Source organism: Rhinopithecus bieti, unplaced genomic scaffold (genome assembly GCF_001698545.2).
Source record: "Rhinopithecus bieti isolate Rb0 unplaced genomic scaffold, ASM169854v2 scaffold_3875, whole genome shotgun sequence".
Classification (NCBI taxonomy): domain Eukaryota; kingdom Metazoa; phylum Chordata; class Mammalia; order Primates; family Cercopithecidae; genus Rhinopithecus; species Rhinopithecus bieti.
Window position 1 is genome coordinate 1774697 of NW_016804422.1, and position 13571 is coordinate 1788267.

At 48.0% G+C, this 13571-nt stretch overlaps 1 protein-coding gene and 1 pseudogene across 3 annotated transcripts in view; one reads left to right on the forward strand and one right to left on the reverse strand.

Moving 5' to 3' along the window:
* The first annotated feature begins 2314 nt into the window (after positions 1-2314).
* CIMIP7 (ciliary microtubule inner protein 7) overlaps positions 2315-13571 on the forward strand; it is a 15623-nt gene continuing 4366 nt past the window's right edge. Inside the window, exons 1-2 of one of the 2 annotated variants that reach the window (XM_017868095.1) lie at positions 2321-3049; positions 4650-4763. In XM_017868095.1, coding sequence (XP_017723584.1) covers positions 3023-3049; positions 4650-4763 — 141 coding nt within the window. In that variant the 5' untranslated portion in view covers positions 2321-3022. Of the gene's footprint in view, positions 3050-4649; positions 4764-13571 lie in introns of both variants that reach the window. The other variant, XM_017868096.1, reaches the window with a different exon arrangement.
* LOC108526999 (cytochrome c oxidase subunit 6A1, mitochondrial pseudogene) lies at positions 12582-13178 on the reverse strand (annotated as a pseudogene). Its single transcript, XR_001884661.1, has one exon. The product of XR_001884661.1 is annotated as a cytochrome c oxidase subunit 6A1, mitochondrial pseudogene (transcript).

Sequence of the window (13571 nt, forward strand, 5' to 3'; positions counted from 1 at the left end):
GCCAAGGCGGGCGGATCATGAGGTCAGGAGAGAGATGGAGACCATCCTGGCTAACACGGTGAAATCCTGTCTCCACTGAAAATACAAAAAATTAGCCGGGCATGGTGGTGTGCGCCTGTAGTCCCAGCGACTCGGGAGGCTGAGGCAGGAGAATGGCGTGAACCCCAGGAGGATCGCTTGAACCCGGGAGGTGGAGGTTGCAGTGAGCCGAGATCTCGCCACTGCACTCCAGCCCGGGCGACAGAGCGAGACTCCATCTCAAAAAAAAAGAATACGAAGCATTAGCCAGGTGCGGTGGCGCACGGCTGTAATCCCAGCTACTTGGGAGGCTGAGGTAGGAGAATCACTTGAACCCAGGAGGCGGAGGTTGCAGTGAGCAGAGATCATGCCATTGCACTCCAGCTTGGGCGACAGAGCAAGAGTTCACCTCAACAACAACAAAAAAAGCCGGGTGTGGTGGTGGGCACCTGTAGTCCCAGCTACTTGGGAGGCTGAGACAGGAGAATGGCTTGAACCCAGGAGGAGGCAGAGGTTGCAGTGAGCCTAGATCGCGCCATTGCTCTCCAGCCTGGATGATAGAGTGAGATTCTGTATCAAAAAAAAAAAAAAAAAAAAAGGCCGGGAGCGGTGGATCACGCCTGTAATTCCAGCACTTTGGGAGACCGAGGCGGGTGAATCACAAGGTCAGGAGATCGAGACCATCCTGGCTAACACGGTGAAACCCCATCTCTACTAAAAGTACCAAAATTAGCCAGGCATGGTGGCGGGTGCCTGTAGTCCCAGCTACTCGGGAGGCTGAGGCAGGAGAATGGCATGAACCCGGCAGGTGGGGTGCAGTGAGCCGAGACTGTGCCACTGCACTCCAGCCTGGGCAACAGAGTGAGACTCCATCTCAAAAAAAAGAAAAAAGTAAAAGCTTTACAGATAGAGTTCAAGCTCCATTCTGTCCTCCCTGATACCGTTCCCCTTGCTCCCCTCCCCAGGTGATTCCTTTTCTTTTCCTGCCATTCTCCTGCCTTAGCCTCCTGAGGAGCTGGGACTACGGGTGCCCGCCACCACACCCAGCTAATTTCTTTCTGTATTTTTAGTAGAAACAGAGTTTCACTGTGTTAGCCAGGATGTTCTCAATCTGCTGACCTTGTAATCCACCCGCCTCGGCCTCTCAAAGTACTGGGATTACAGGCGTGAGCCACTGCACGTGGCCTGTATTTTTTTTTAGTAGAGATGGGGTTTCACCATGTTAGCCAGGATGGTCTTGATCTCCTGACCTTGTTATCCGCCCGCCTCAGCCTCCCAAAGTGCTGGGATTACAGGCGTGAACCACTGCACCTGGCCGCCAGTTGATTTATATCCTATATTTGTTTCCCATCATTCCTATGCATGCTTTTTTTCTTTTTTCTTTTTTTTTTTGAGATGGAGTCTTGCTCTGTCGCTTAGGCTGGAGTGGAATGGCATGATCTTGGCTCACTGCAACCTCTGCCTTCTGGGTTCAAGCGATTCTCCTGCCTCAGCCTCCCAAGTAGCTGGAACTACAGGTGTGCGCCACCACGTCTAGCTAATTTTTGTATTTTTAGTAGAGATGGGGTTTCACCGTGTTAGCCAGGATGGTCTTGATCTCTGGACCTTGTGATTCACCTGCCTCGGCTTCCCAAAGTGCTGGGATTACAGGCACATGCCACCATGCCCAGCTAATTTTTTTTGCATCTTTATTAGAGACGGGGTTTCACCATCTTGGCCAGACTGGTCTTGAACTCCTGACCTCAGGTTATCTGCCCGCTTTGGCCTCCCAAAGTGCTGGGATTACCGGCGTGAGCCACTGCAGCCAGCCCATGCTTTTTATTTTTAATTATTATATTTTCAAAATTATTTATGTAAAAATAGAGACAGGGTCTCATATCGACCAGGCTGGTCTTGAACTCCTGGACTCAAGCAACTTGCCTGTCTTGGCCTCCCCAAGTGCTAGGATTACAGGAGTGACCCACCACACCCAGCCAGTTCATATGTTTATATCCATAAATCATAGCATTGTTTTGTATATTTGTATTATTTATTTATTTATTTGAGACAGGGTCTCATTCTGTCTCTCAGGCTGGAATGCAGTAGCACAATCATGGCTCACTGCTGCCTCACCCTCCTGGGATCAAGCAATCCTCCCACCTCAGCCTCCTGAATAGTTGAGACCACAGGTGCGCATCACCATGTCTGGCTAATTTTTGTATTTTTTGTAGAGATGGGATTTCGCCATGTTGCCCAGTCTGATCTTTAACTCCTGGGCTCAAGCAATTCGCCCACCTCGGCCTCCCAAAGTGCTGGGATTACAGGCATGAGCCACCATGGTTACTAAAGGGGGTGAACTGTTTAAGTCCCTCTTTTACAAATAAGAGAGAATTCAGTCAATAATTTGTCCAAGGGTAGCTCAGAATGGAACCATAATGTCAAATCTTTGCAAGTTCCTTCTCTGTTCTTCTGTTATACTCTATTCCTTTACTCGGCCCTTGAAACATTCACCTGTCATGATTAGCATTCTCAGTCACCACAAACTCCTAAGAGATAAATTGGCAAAGCCTATTCTGAAGCAGTAATTTTATCCTAAAAGCCACCAAACTCTTTAACATTTCTTCTGACTCTATGGAATGCTTTCTAAATTTATATTCCTGGCAGTATGAATGCATAGGTTTTTAAATGCAGGATTTGCCCGCATTTAAAATGTTCTTTGAATATTTCATTGGCTGCGAATCCATTAGACTCTACCATGGAGCCCTGTGTGTTTCTATACATAAGGGCTCTTTCAGGCTGTTAATGCCAAGGGGCAGGTTTTTCTCACAGAGAAGAACTCGGGCAGTAAGGACACAGGGGCAACAGGCCATGTGCTACCTCAACAAACAGCAGCAGCATTATGCAGTCACAACCTTCCCTTGTCACTAAGCAACAAAAGAATTGACCTCCAGAGATTCTCTTTCCTGAAGACATCCTCCAAAAAGACAAGAGGGAAGTTTGCCTTTTCTGCTCCCTTCTTGGAAAGATGCAAAGTGCGTTAGTAGGCTCCTGGGTAAGAGTGCACTTTATGTTAATCCTGGCCCCTGGCCCTCTGATTGTACCCAAAATCTGACTGAGTCATGACAGTGAAGTGAAAAGGTTTTCATCTGGCATCCAACCTGGAATAGGACCCTGAGCTTCCCACTTCCTCTCCACCATCTTGAGGTCACCCCTGGAGGCTGCCTAGTCTTCCTAACACTTTGCCCCCTTCCATGCATCATGGTCTCCTGCAAGCTAGTGGAAACTCCTAGTCCTCTAGCCACCCCATTTATTCCTAGTTAATTGTTTGAGCCCCCCAAACTTTTGGAGTTTGGCTGCTCTCTAGTCTGGGAACATTTTGAGGGCAAATACTGTGTTTTTGTCCATCTGTATTTCCCATGCTCAGCCCCATGCCTGGAAGACAATAAAGGTTCGATAAATACTGTTGAACTAACCTGAATAGAGAGTGAGGGGTTCCTGACAGAGAAGGATAGACAGACAAAGTGATCCATGTCTTTGGATGGAAAGATATGAGGCTTTCTAGTCGTGTTAAATAGCCCATTGTCATGGCCAGAGGGTAGGCTTAGGACGGGTTCTTCTGCTCAGGGTTATAATTGTAGAGGGCCAGACACACCCATCCTCTCCAGGGAGAACTTAGGACAAAGAGGTTGGGCCATAGGAGTTCCCAGACATGATCATCCACAGAGTGTCCACATAATGACATCAGCACAGTATAGCCCCTTTCTTGAACCTCTGATAGTTGCTTATTTCTGTCTCCTGACAGTTCCTCTCTCTGAAATCCTCTCCAGGCCAGGCGTAGTGGCTCATGCCTGTAATCCCAGCACTTTGGGAGGCCAAGGTGGGCAGATCACGAGGTCAGGAGCTCGAGACCAGCCTGGCCAACATGGTGAAACTCTGTCTCTACTAAAAATACAAAAATTAGCCGAGTGTGGTGGTGGGTGCCTGTAATCCCAGCTACTCGGGAGGCTGAAGCAGGAGAATTGATTGAACCAGGGAGGCAGAGGTTGCAGCGAACTGAGATCATACCACTGCACTCCAGCCTGGTGACACAGCAAGACTCCGTCTCAAAAAAAAAAAAAAAAAACAGCCTGGCATGGTAGTGGGCACCTGTAGTCCCACGTACTTGGGAGGCTGAGGCAAGAGAATGACTTGAACCTGGGAGGCAGAGGTTGCCGTGAGCTGAGGTTGTGCCACTGTACTCCAGCCTGGGCAACAGAGCAAGACTCTGTCTCCAAAAAAAAACAAAAAACAAAAAACTGTGGGGAGAACAACAAAGGGGATTTCTTCCCCTGCTCTTTAGGGAAGGACCACACCCCTGATCAGTGGTCCTGCCCACAACTCTCTCCTCTGAATGAATGGCACTCCTTCCCTACACATGCATAGCCCAAGTGGGTCATTACAGCTGAGTTCAACTGTCCCAATGATGGATGAAGACACTTCTATACTGGTCCATCTCCAGGAGTGTCCTAACTCCTTAGATTCTTTCTCTTCTGTCAGGAACTTCCAGAAGGGGCTTCTGGTCTGGCTTTCCAGGAACCTTCAGCTGGGGCCCTGAGGTCTAGGACCCATGGTCGAGATTTGAGTGAGTTATCCTCATTCCTGTCTTGTTATAGCACAACAATGGCTTCTATGGGCACTACAGAAGCCAATTCAAGAGTGAAAGTGCTAGAGAATACCGCCTTGCAGCCAAGCCCCAGCCTCCAGCAGTGTTCCTGCAGCGATGTCAGGTACAAGGCAGACCTAAAGGCAGTGGGGGTGACTGGACCAGTTCTTGCCTCTCCCAGAACCCAAGAGCATCATCTCATCCCTTCCATGGCTGTATTGACACCTATCCCTGGGACGAGCTTTACCTTTCTTCTCTGAGATGTCAGATCTTTCCCCTACAGACAGGGTAGTGAGTGAGTGCCAAACTGAACCGTCTTGCTCACTGCCCTTTCTAGATGGACAAAGGGTAAAGGCCTAGCTGGGGTGGGTAGCTACAGGCAGACAGCCTCTAGAACCCAGGAAGTAAGCTTTGAGTTTTGCTGACAACTACCTTCACATTCAGATTCCTTGATGCTAAGAAAGCCCATGGTCCATCCCACAGCCAGCTTCACAGTCCAGGGCCTTGGAAATTAGTAGGAGGCCTCCTCTGGTCAGGGAAGTGGTACAGGAGGCAGCTGGGTACTGGCCTACACATTTGGCCAGGGAATACTGGAAAGGAGTGATGGCACAGGTAGCCTGGAGTGGCTATAACAGGCTTCTGGAGAACAGGAAAGGGATACAGGGCCATAGACCCTTTACTACTTACAGGCCTGGAGACAAGGAAGGGGCACCGTGTATCATAAATCAGGGTCATGGCTGGGCAAGGTGGCTCACGCGTGTAATCCTAGCACTTCAGGAGGCCAAGGCAGGTGGATCACTTGAGGTCAGGAGCTCGAAACCAGTTTGGCCAACATGGTGAAACTCCATCTTTACTAAAAATACAAAAAAAAAAAAAAAAAAAAAATAGGCCAGGCGCAGTAGCTCACGCCTGTAATCCCAGCACTTTGGGAGGCCGAGGCGGGTGGATCACCTGAGGTTGATAGTTCAAGACCAGCCTGACCAATATGGAGAAACCCCATCTCTACTAAAAATACAGAATTAGCCTGGCTTGGTGGCGCATGCCTGTAATCTCAGCTACTCAGGAGGCTGAGGCAAGATGCTGGCTTGAACCCAGGGGGTGGAGGTTGCAGTGAGCCAAGATCAGATAGTGCCATTGCATTCCAGCCTGGGCAACAAGAGCAAAACTCCATCTCAAAAAAAAAAAAAAAAAAAACGGGCATGGTGGTGCACACCTGTAATCCCAGCTACTTAGGAGGCTGAGGTAGAGAGAATTGCTTGAACCCGGGAGGCAGAAGTTGCAATGAACCAAGATGGCACCACCACACTCCAGCCTGGGTGACAGAGTGAGACTCGGTCTCAAAAAACGAAATAAAATAAAAATAAATCAGTCACAATAGTAAAAAGCATACTCAGCAGAACTCAGAAGGTTACGTTTACAAAGGATTGCTTGTGACAGCCTCAGATAAAGGCAGTCCCACAGGCTGTTAGCAACCAAGTGGTTAGTACCACTGAGCAAAAGGGACAAGGGGGAGGCATGGCTTCTAGAATCAAGAAAGAGATAAAGGTATGGAAAGGGTCACCCTGACAGGAGCAGTAATCCTAGGTAGAGAGACATAGCCAGGTGGGAGGTGGCCTAGGAGGGAGCCAAGAGAAGAAACACTTCCTCTCTCTTTTCCTCCATCTCCTCCCAGGGCTCCCTGGTGGCCAGAACAAAGGGAGCGTAGTGTTGAGTGCAGTCAGGTCAGCCTCCAGAGCAACAGCTGGGTAGAGGAAGGCCCAGAGGGACGTGAAGGGGTGCCTGAAACAGGTACCACCCACTGCACCTTCTTGCTTCCCAGCCTTTTGCCAGGTCCAACTTGATCTGCCATCTGGATTTTCTATGAATTGCTTTCCCAGGCTGAGACCAGGGTCCTGGAGGCTGCTATTTTATGGAAACTGAACTTCCTTAGCATATGCACTTGCAAGGGCTGCCTGCTACAGCCTACCAAGCCAGGCCCAGATGCAGCTCCAGACTGTCCATCCAGGGCCACCTCCCTTTTGAGAGTGATGGGATGTGGGAAGTACAGAAAGAGAAGCAACCCAGAGACTTCCTGTTGTATGTCTGTCATTGCCCTCAGTGGCAGCTCTCCTCCCAGAGACTGGAACATCCTATCAATCTGGTAAACTCATTCCTCAGGAACAGACATGTAAGGGACATGTTTTGGCTGCAGATCAATGTAAGGATTTTCTACACAAAAAATTTACTAGCATTAGCAGCAGCCCCAAGTAGCATAATCTGTGTCTTGGATTCAGGTTATATAAATGTCAAATCTCATGGTTCTTCCTAGGTCTAAAGCTGTTTTAATTAATAGGACTGCTCAGAGAAGTTGCACATTTTCTTTTTGCATTGACTGAGAGGTACCAGGTTTCAGCTGGCAGATTCTAGCTATTTTTTTTTTTCTTTTTTTTTTTGAGACAGTGTCTCACTCTGTCGCCCAGTCTGGAGTGCAGTGGCTCGATCTCTGCTCACTGCAAGCTCCGCCTCCCAGGTTCACACCATTCTCCTGCCTCAGCCTCCCAAGTAGCTGGGACTACAGGTACCCACCACCATGCCTGGCTAATTTTTTTTGTATGTTTAGTAGAGACGGGGTTTCACAGTATTAGCCAGGATGGTCTCAATCTCCTGACCTTGTAATCTGCCTGCCTCGGCCTCCCAAAGTGCTGGGATTACAGGCAGATTCTAGCTATTGTTTAAAGCCTTTCCAAGATGTAGCATCCACTCTCCTTTGGTTTGTAAAATTTTTGTCCATGACATACAGATGCAAGAAAATTATTTTTTCTTTTTTTTTTTCATTTTTTCTTCTAAAGCAGATTAATCTCTTTCTAGCCTTCAACTGCCTGATTCTTGGGAAATATAATTCTGGTCCTCTTAGTTCCTCAGGTTGGACAAGAGTTCTGTCTGGTTGGGTGCATGTTCTTCACCTGCAGTGCCATGATTGCTAGGCCCCTGCTGCCATCCCATCCCTCAGTTTACCAAGGAGCCTCCTCTCTTAGTGCAGACTGCCCAGCCTCCACAGGGGCCCTTAGCCCTCCCACATGCAAATACTGCCCCTTCCAAAGAAACCCACCTCTCTTCCAAGGCTTCTTAAGATGGAATCCCAATCCTGGCTCTACCTGTTCAGAAACCATGGATTTTACCACCTCGATGGAAAAGGAGCCTTGAGTGATTAAGAAACAAAGATGCTAGTGATCATTCTTTGCAGGGCAAGAATACCCAGAATTGCCTGGGTAGAGAGGAAATGACTGTGCTTCTCACCAAGCTCCCACAGTTTTGAGAGAACAAAACTCCCTGGGCGTCAATAAATTATCCTACCACTATAGGAATAGTGAATTTCCAGTCAGAGGTGCCTCCGACAGGAAAGACATGTACATTCTAGGGCTAAGTGCAATTTGGTAGCTGAGGATAGACACGGGAGAAATTTGGGGGTCAATTGAAACTTGCCCCAGACTCCTAGATTTTAATTGAAACTTTCATTGAAATAATTATCAATTCATAAGCAGTTGTAAAAAATAATAGAGATTTCTTTTACACTTTGCCTGGTTACCTTTAATGGTAACATCTTGCAAAGCTATGGTATAATATTACAACCAGGACATTGACACTGATTGATATAATCACTAAAGTTCATTCAAATTTCCCTAGTTTTACTTGTACGTGTGTGTGTGTGAGTGTGTGTGTGTGTGTGTGTATTAAGAGCTATAGGCTGGGCACAGTGGCTATAGACAGGGCGTGGTGGCTCATGCCTGTAATCCCAGCATTTGGGAGGCCGAGGCGGGCGGATCACAAGGTTAGGAGATCAAGACCATCCTGGCTAACATGGTGAAATCCCGTCTCTACTAAAAAATACAAAAAATTAGCCAGGCATGGTGGCAGGCACCTGTAGTCCCAGCTACTAAGGAGGCTGAGGCAGGAGAATGGAGTGAACCCAGGAGGCGGAGCTTGCAGTGAACCAAGATGGCGACACTGCACTCCAGACTGGACGATAGAGCAAGACTCCGTCTCAAAAAAAAAAAAAAGAGCTATAAAATTTGCCAGGCGAGGGGCCGGGCGCGGTGGCTCAAGCCTGTAATCCCAGCACTTTGGGAGGCCGAGACGGGCGGATCATGAGGTCAGGAGATCAAGACCATCCTGGCTAACACGGTGAAACCCTGTCTCTACTAAAAAATACAAAAAACTAGCCGGGCGAGGTGGCGGGCGCCTGTAGTCCCAGCTACTCGGGAGGCTGAGGCAGGAGAATGGCGTAAACCAGGGAGGCGGAGCTTGCAGTGAGCCGAGATTGTGCCACTGCACTCCAGCCTGGGCAAAAGAGCAAGACTCCGTCTCAAAAAAAAAAAAAAAAAATTTGCCAGNGGTGGCTCATGCCTGTAATCCCAGCACTTTGGGAGGTTCAGGTGGGTGGATCATGAGGCCAGGAGTTTGAGACTGGCCAACATAGTGAAACCCCATCTCTACTAAAAACACAAAAAATTGGCAGGGCATGGTGGCAGGCACCTGTAATCCAAGCTACTTGGGAGGCTGAGGCAGGAGAACAGCTTGAACCCAGGAGGCAGAGGTTGCAGTGGACTGAGATCGAGCCACTGTACTCCAGCCCAGGCAACAGTATGACACACTGTCTCGAAAAAAAAAGAGCTTTAAAATGTTATCGCCAATGTAGTTTTGTGTATCTAACACCACAATTGACTGTGGTGGTAGACCAACATCGCAAGGGATCCCTGGTGCTGCTCTGTTTTTGTTTTTGTTTTTTTTTCAAGTTTCACTCTTGTTGCCCGGGCTGGAGTGCAATGGTGTGATCTCGGCTCACTGAAACCTCTGCCTCCCGGGTTCAAGCAAATCTCCCGCCTCAGCCTCCTGAGTAGCTGGGATTACAGGTGCCCACCACTGCGTCCAGCTAATTTTTTTGTATTTTTAGTAGAGATGGGGTCTTACCATATTGCCCTGGTTGGTCTCAACCTCCTGACCTAGGGCGATCTGCCTGCCTCAGCTTCCCAAAGTGTCAGGATTACAGGTGTGAGTCACCCTGCCTGGTCTATGCAATTTTTTTTTTTCTTTAAGACAGAGTGTTGTTCTGTCACCTAAGCTGGAGTGCAGTGTCGTGATCTCAGCTCACTGTAACCTCTGCCTCCCGGGTTCAAGTGATTCTCCTGCCTCAGCCTCCTGAGTAGCTGGGATTACAGGTATGCACCACCACACCCGGGTAATTTTGTATTTTTAGGAGAGACGGGGTTTCTCCATGTTGGTCAGGCTGGTCTTGAACTCCTGACCTCAGGTGATCTACCTGCCTTGGCCTCACAAAGTTACAGGCGTGAGCCACTGTGCCTGGCCCCCACTTCTTTTTTTTTTTTTAAGATGGAGTCTTGCTCTTTTGCCCAGGCTGGAGTGCAGTGGCGCTATCTTGGCTCACTGCAAGCGCGGCCTCCCGGGTTCACGCCATTCTCCTGCCTCAGCCTCCCGAGTAGCTGGGACTACAGGCACCCGCCACCACGCCTGGCTATTTTTTTTTTTGTATTTTTTAGTAGACACAGGGTTTCATTGTGTTAGCCAGGATGGTCTCGATCTCCTGACCTCGTGATCCACCCTCCTCAGCCTCCCAAAGTTCTGGGATTACAGGCGTGAGCCACTGCGCCCGGCCCCCATTTCTAAATCAATCTTCTATTTCTAAGATTTTGTCACTTAAAAATGTTATAGACAGGGCGCAGTGGCTCACCTCTGTAATCCCAGCACTTTGGGAGGCCAAGGTGGGTGGATCACTTAAGGCCAGGAGTTCGAGACCAGCCTGGCCAACATGGTGAAACCTTATCTCTACTAAAAATACAAAAAATTAGGCCGGGCACAGTGGCTTACGCCTGTAATCCCAGCACTTTGGGAGGCTGAGGTGGGCGGATCATGAGGTCAGGAGATCGAGACCATCTTGGCTAACACGGTGAAACCCCATCTCTACTAAAAACATAAAAAATTAGCTGGGTGTGGTGGCAGGCGCCTGTAGTCCCAGCTACTCGGGAGGCTGAGGCAGGAGAATGGCGTGAACCCAGAAGGCGGAGCTTGCAGTGAGCCGAGATTGCGCCACTGCACTCCAGCCTGGGCGACAGAGCGAGACTTCGTCTCAAAAAAAAAAAAATACAAAATATTAGCTGAGCTTGGTGGCTCACGCCTGTAATCACAGCTACTCGGGAAGCTGAGGCAGGAGAATCCCTTGAACCTGGGAGGCAGAGGTTGTGGTGTGCCAAGATCACACCACTGCACTCCAGCCCAAGTGATAGACCAAGACTCCATCTCAAAAAAAAAAAAAAAAAATTGCATAGGCCAGTTGCGGTGGGTCATGCCTATAATCCCAACACTTTGGGAAGCCAAGGCAGCAGACTGCTAGAGGTCAGGAGTTTGAGACCAACCAGGGCAATATGGTGAAACCCCATCTCTGGTAAAAATACAAAAATTAGTCAGTGTCGTGGCACATGCCTGTAATCCCAGCTACTTGGGAGGCTGAGGCATAAGAAGCTCTTGAACCTGGGAGGTGGAGGTTGCGGCAAGCCAAAATCACGCCACTGCACTCTAGCCTGGGTGACACAGTGAGACTCTGTCTCAAAAAAATAATTAAATTAAATTAAAATGTTATATAAAGCTGGGCACAGCTCATGCCTCTAATCCCAGCACTTTCGGGAGGCCAAGGCAGGAGGATTGCTTGAGCCCAAGAGCTCAAGATCAGCCTGGGCAACATAATGGGAACTCATCTCTAAAAAACAGTTAAACAATTAGCCAGGCATGGTGGCATGCGCCTGTGGTACCAGCTACTCGGGAGACTGAGGTAGAAGGATTGCTTGAGCCCAGGAGGTAAGGCTGAAGTGAGCCATGATTGTGTCACTGCACTCCAGCCTGGCAACAAAGTGAGACCCTGTCTCAAAAACAGTTATGTAAATAGAATAATACAATATGCACCCTTTGGAGACTATTTTTGCAGCATAATATCCTAGAGATTCATCCAAATTATTGTGTGTATCAATAGTACATTTATTTTCATTACTGAGTAGTATTCCTTGGTACCAACTTACCAGTTTGTTTAATCATTCATCTGTTAAAGGATATCTGACCTGCTTCCAGTTTTTGGCTCATACGAGTAAAGCTTTTAAGAATATTTCTGTATAAATTTTTGGTTGAACATAAGTTTTTGTCTCTCTGGGATAAATGCCCAGGAATACAATTGCTGGGTCATGTAGTAGTTGCATGTTTAGTGTTATTGTTTTGTTTTGTTTTATTTTGTTTTTGAGACAGAGTGTCGCTCTGTCGGCCAGGCTGGAGGGCAATGGCACAATCGCGGCTCACTGCAACCTCCGCCCCCCCCCCCCAGCTCAAGCAGTTCTCCGGCCTCAGCCTCCTGAGTAGCTAGGATTACAGGTGTGTGCCACCACGCCTGGCTAATTTTTGTATTTTTAGTAGAGACAGGGTTTTACCATGTTGGCCAGGCTGGTCTTGAACTCCTGACCTCAGGTAATCCACCCACCTCAGCCTACCAAAGTGCTGGGATTACAGATATGAGCCACCAAGGCTGGCTGCATGTTTAGTATTTTTGTTGTTGTTGTTGTTTTGTTTGTTTGTTTTTTGAGATGGAGTCTCACTCTGTAACCCAGGCTGTAGTGCAGTGGCACCATCTTGGCTCACTGCAACCTCCACCTCCCAGGTTCAAGCAATTCTCCTGCCTCGGCCTCCCGAGTAGCTGGGATTACAGGAAGCTGCCACCACGCCTGGCTAATTTTTTTTTTTTTTTTTCTTTTTTGTATTTTTTAGTGGAGACAGGGTTTCACCATCTTGGCCAGGCTGGTCTTGAACTCCTGACCTCATGATTCACCTACCTCGGCCTCCCAAAGTGCTGGGATTACAGGCATGAGCCGCCACTCCCGGCCACATGTTTAGTTTTTTGTTTGTTTGTTTGTTTTTAAGTTTAAGTTATTTATTTAAGCCATCTCCTGCCACAAGCAAAGGGATGGAAGACCAGTATACCAGTCATCATTTGATACAAGAAGATGAGCTTAAGGTCCCGTATACTTTTTCTGGTCCATGTGCAGAGTAATGGTCCAAACCAGTGCTGTGGTCCCTGGTGCCCAGGTAGTGGTCCAGATTCTCTTTATTCATCTTCGTAGCCAGTTGGAAGTGGATTCACATGAGGGTTATGGAATAGAGTATGGTTACCATCTCCCCAGGGAAACGGCTTGGTCCTGATGCGGAGATGAGGGTAGGCGATGAACTCGGGTCTCTTGTGCTCTCCGTGGTGTGACTTCTGGTACACATTCAGCATGCTGACTGCCACACCAGGGAGCACGACGAAGAAGGTGAGAGTCTTCCACATGCGAGCTGATCCCTCTTCGCCATTGGCGCCACTCGACATAGGCCACCCCAGCTGTGGGCCGGACCGACCCAGCAGACAAGAAACCCAGGACACACCAACTGCCGTCATTTTCAACCTAGACTACTCCACATGTTTAGTTTTTAAAAGAAACTGCCAAACTTTTCGAGAGTGGCTTTATCATTTTATATTCCTACCAGCAATGCATGAATGATCTGGTTTCTCTGCATTCTCACCAATACCTGGTGTTGTCTCTATTTTCAACTAGAGCCATTCTGATAGATGTGTAGTGATATTTTATTGTGGTTTTAATTTGCATTTCCCTGATGTTTAATGATGAATATCTTTTCATGTGTTATTTGTCATCTGTATATATTCTTTAGTTAGATGTCTTCATGTTTGCCCATTTTCTAATTAGACTGTGATTTTACTGTTGAGTTGAGAGGGTTCCTTATATTTTCTAGTCCTCTGCTGGATATATGGTTTATAAATATTTTCTCCCAGTCTGTAGCTTGGTTTGCAGTGGCACGATCATGGCTCATTGCACTCTTGATCTCTCTTTTTTTTTTTTTTTTTTGA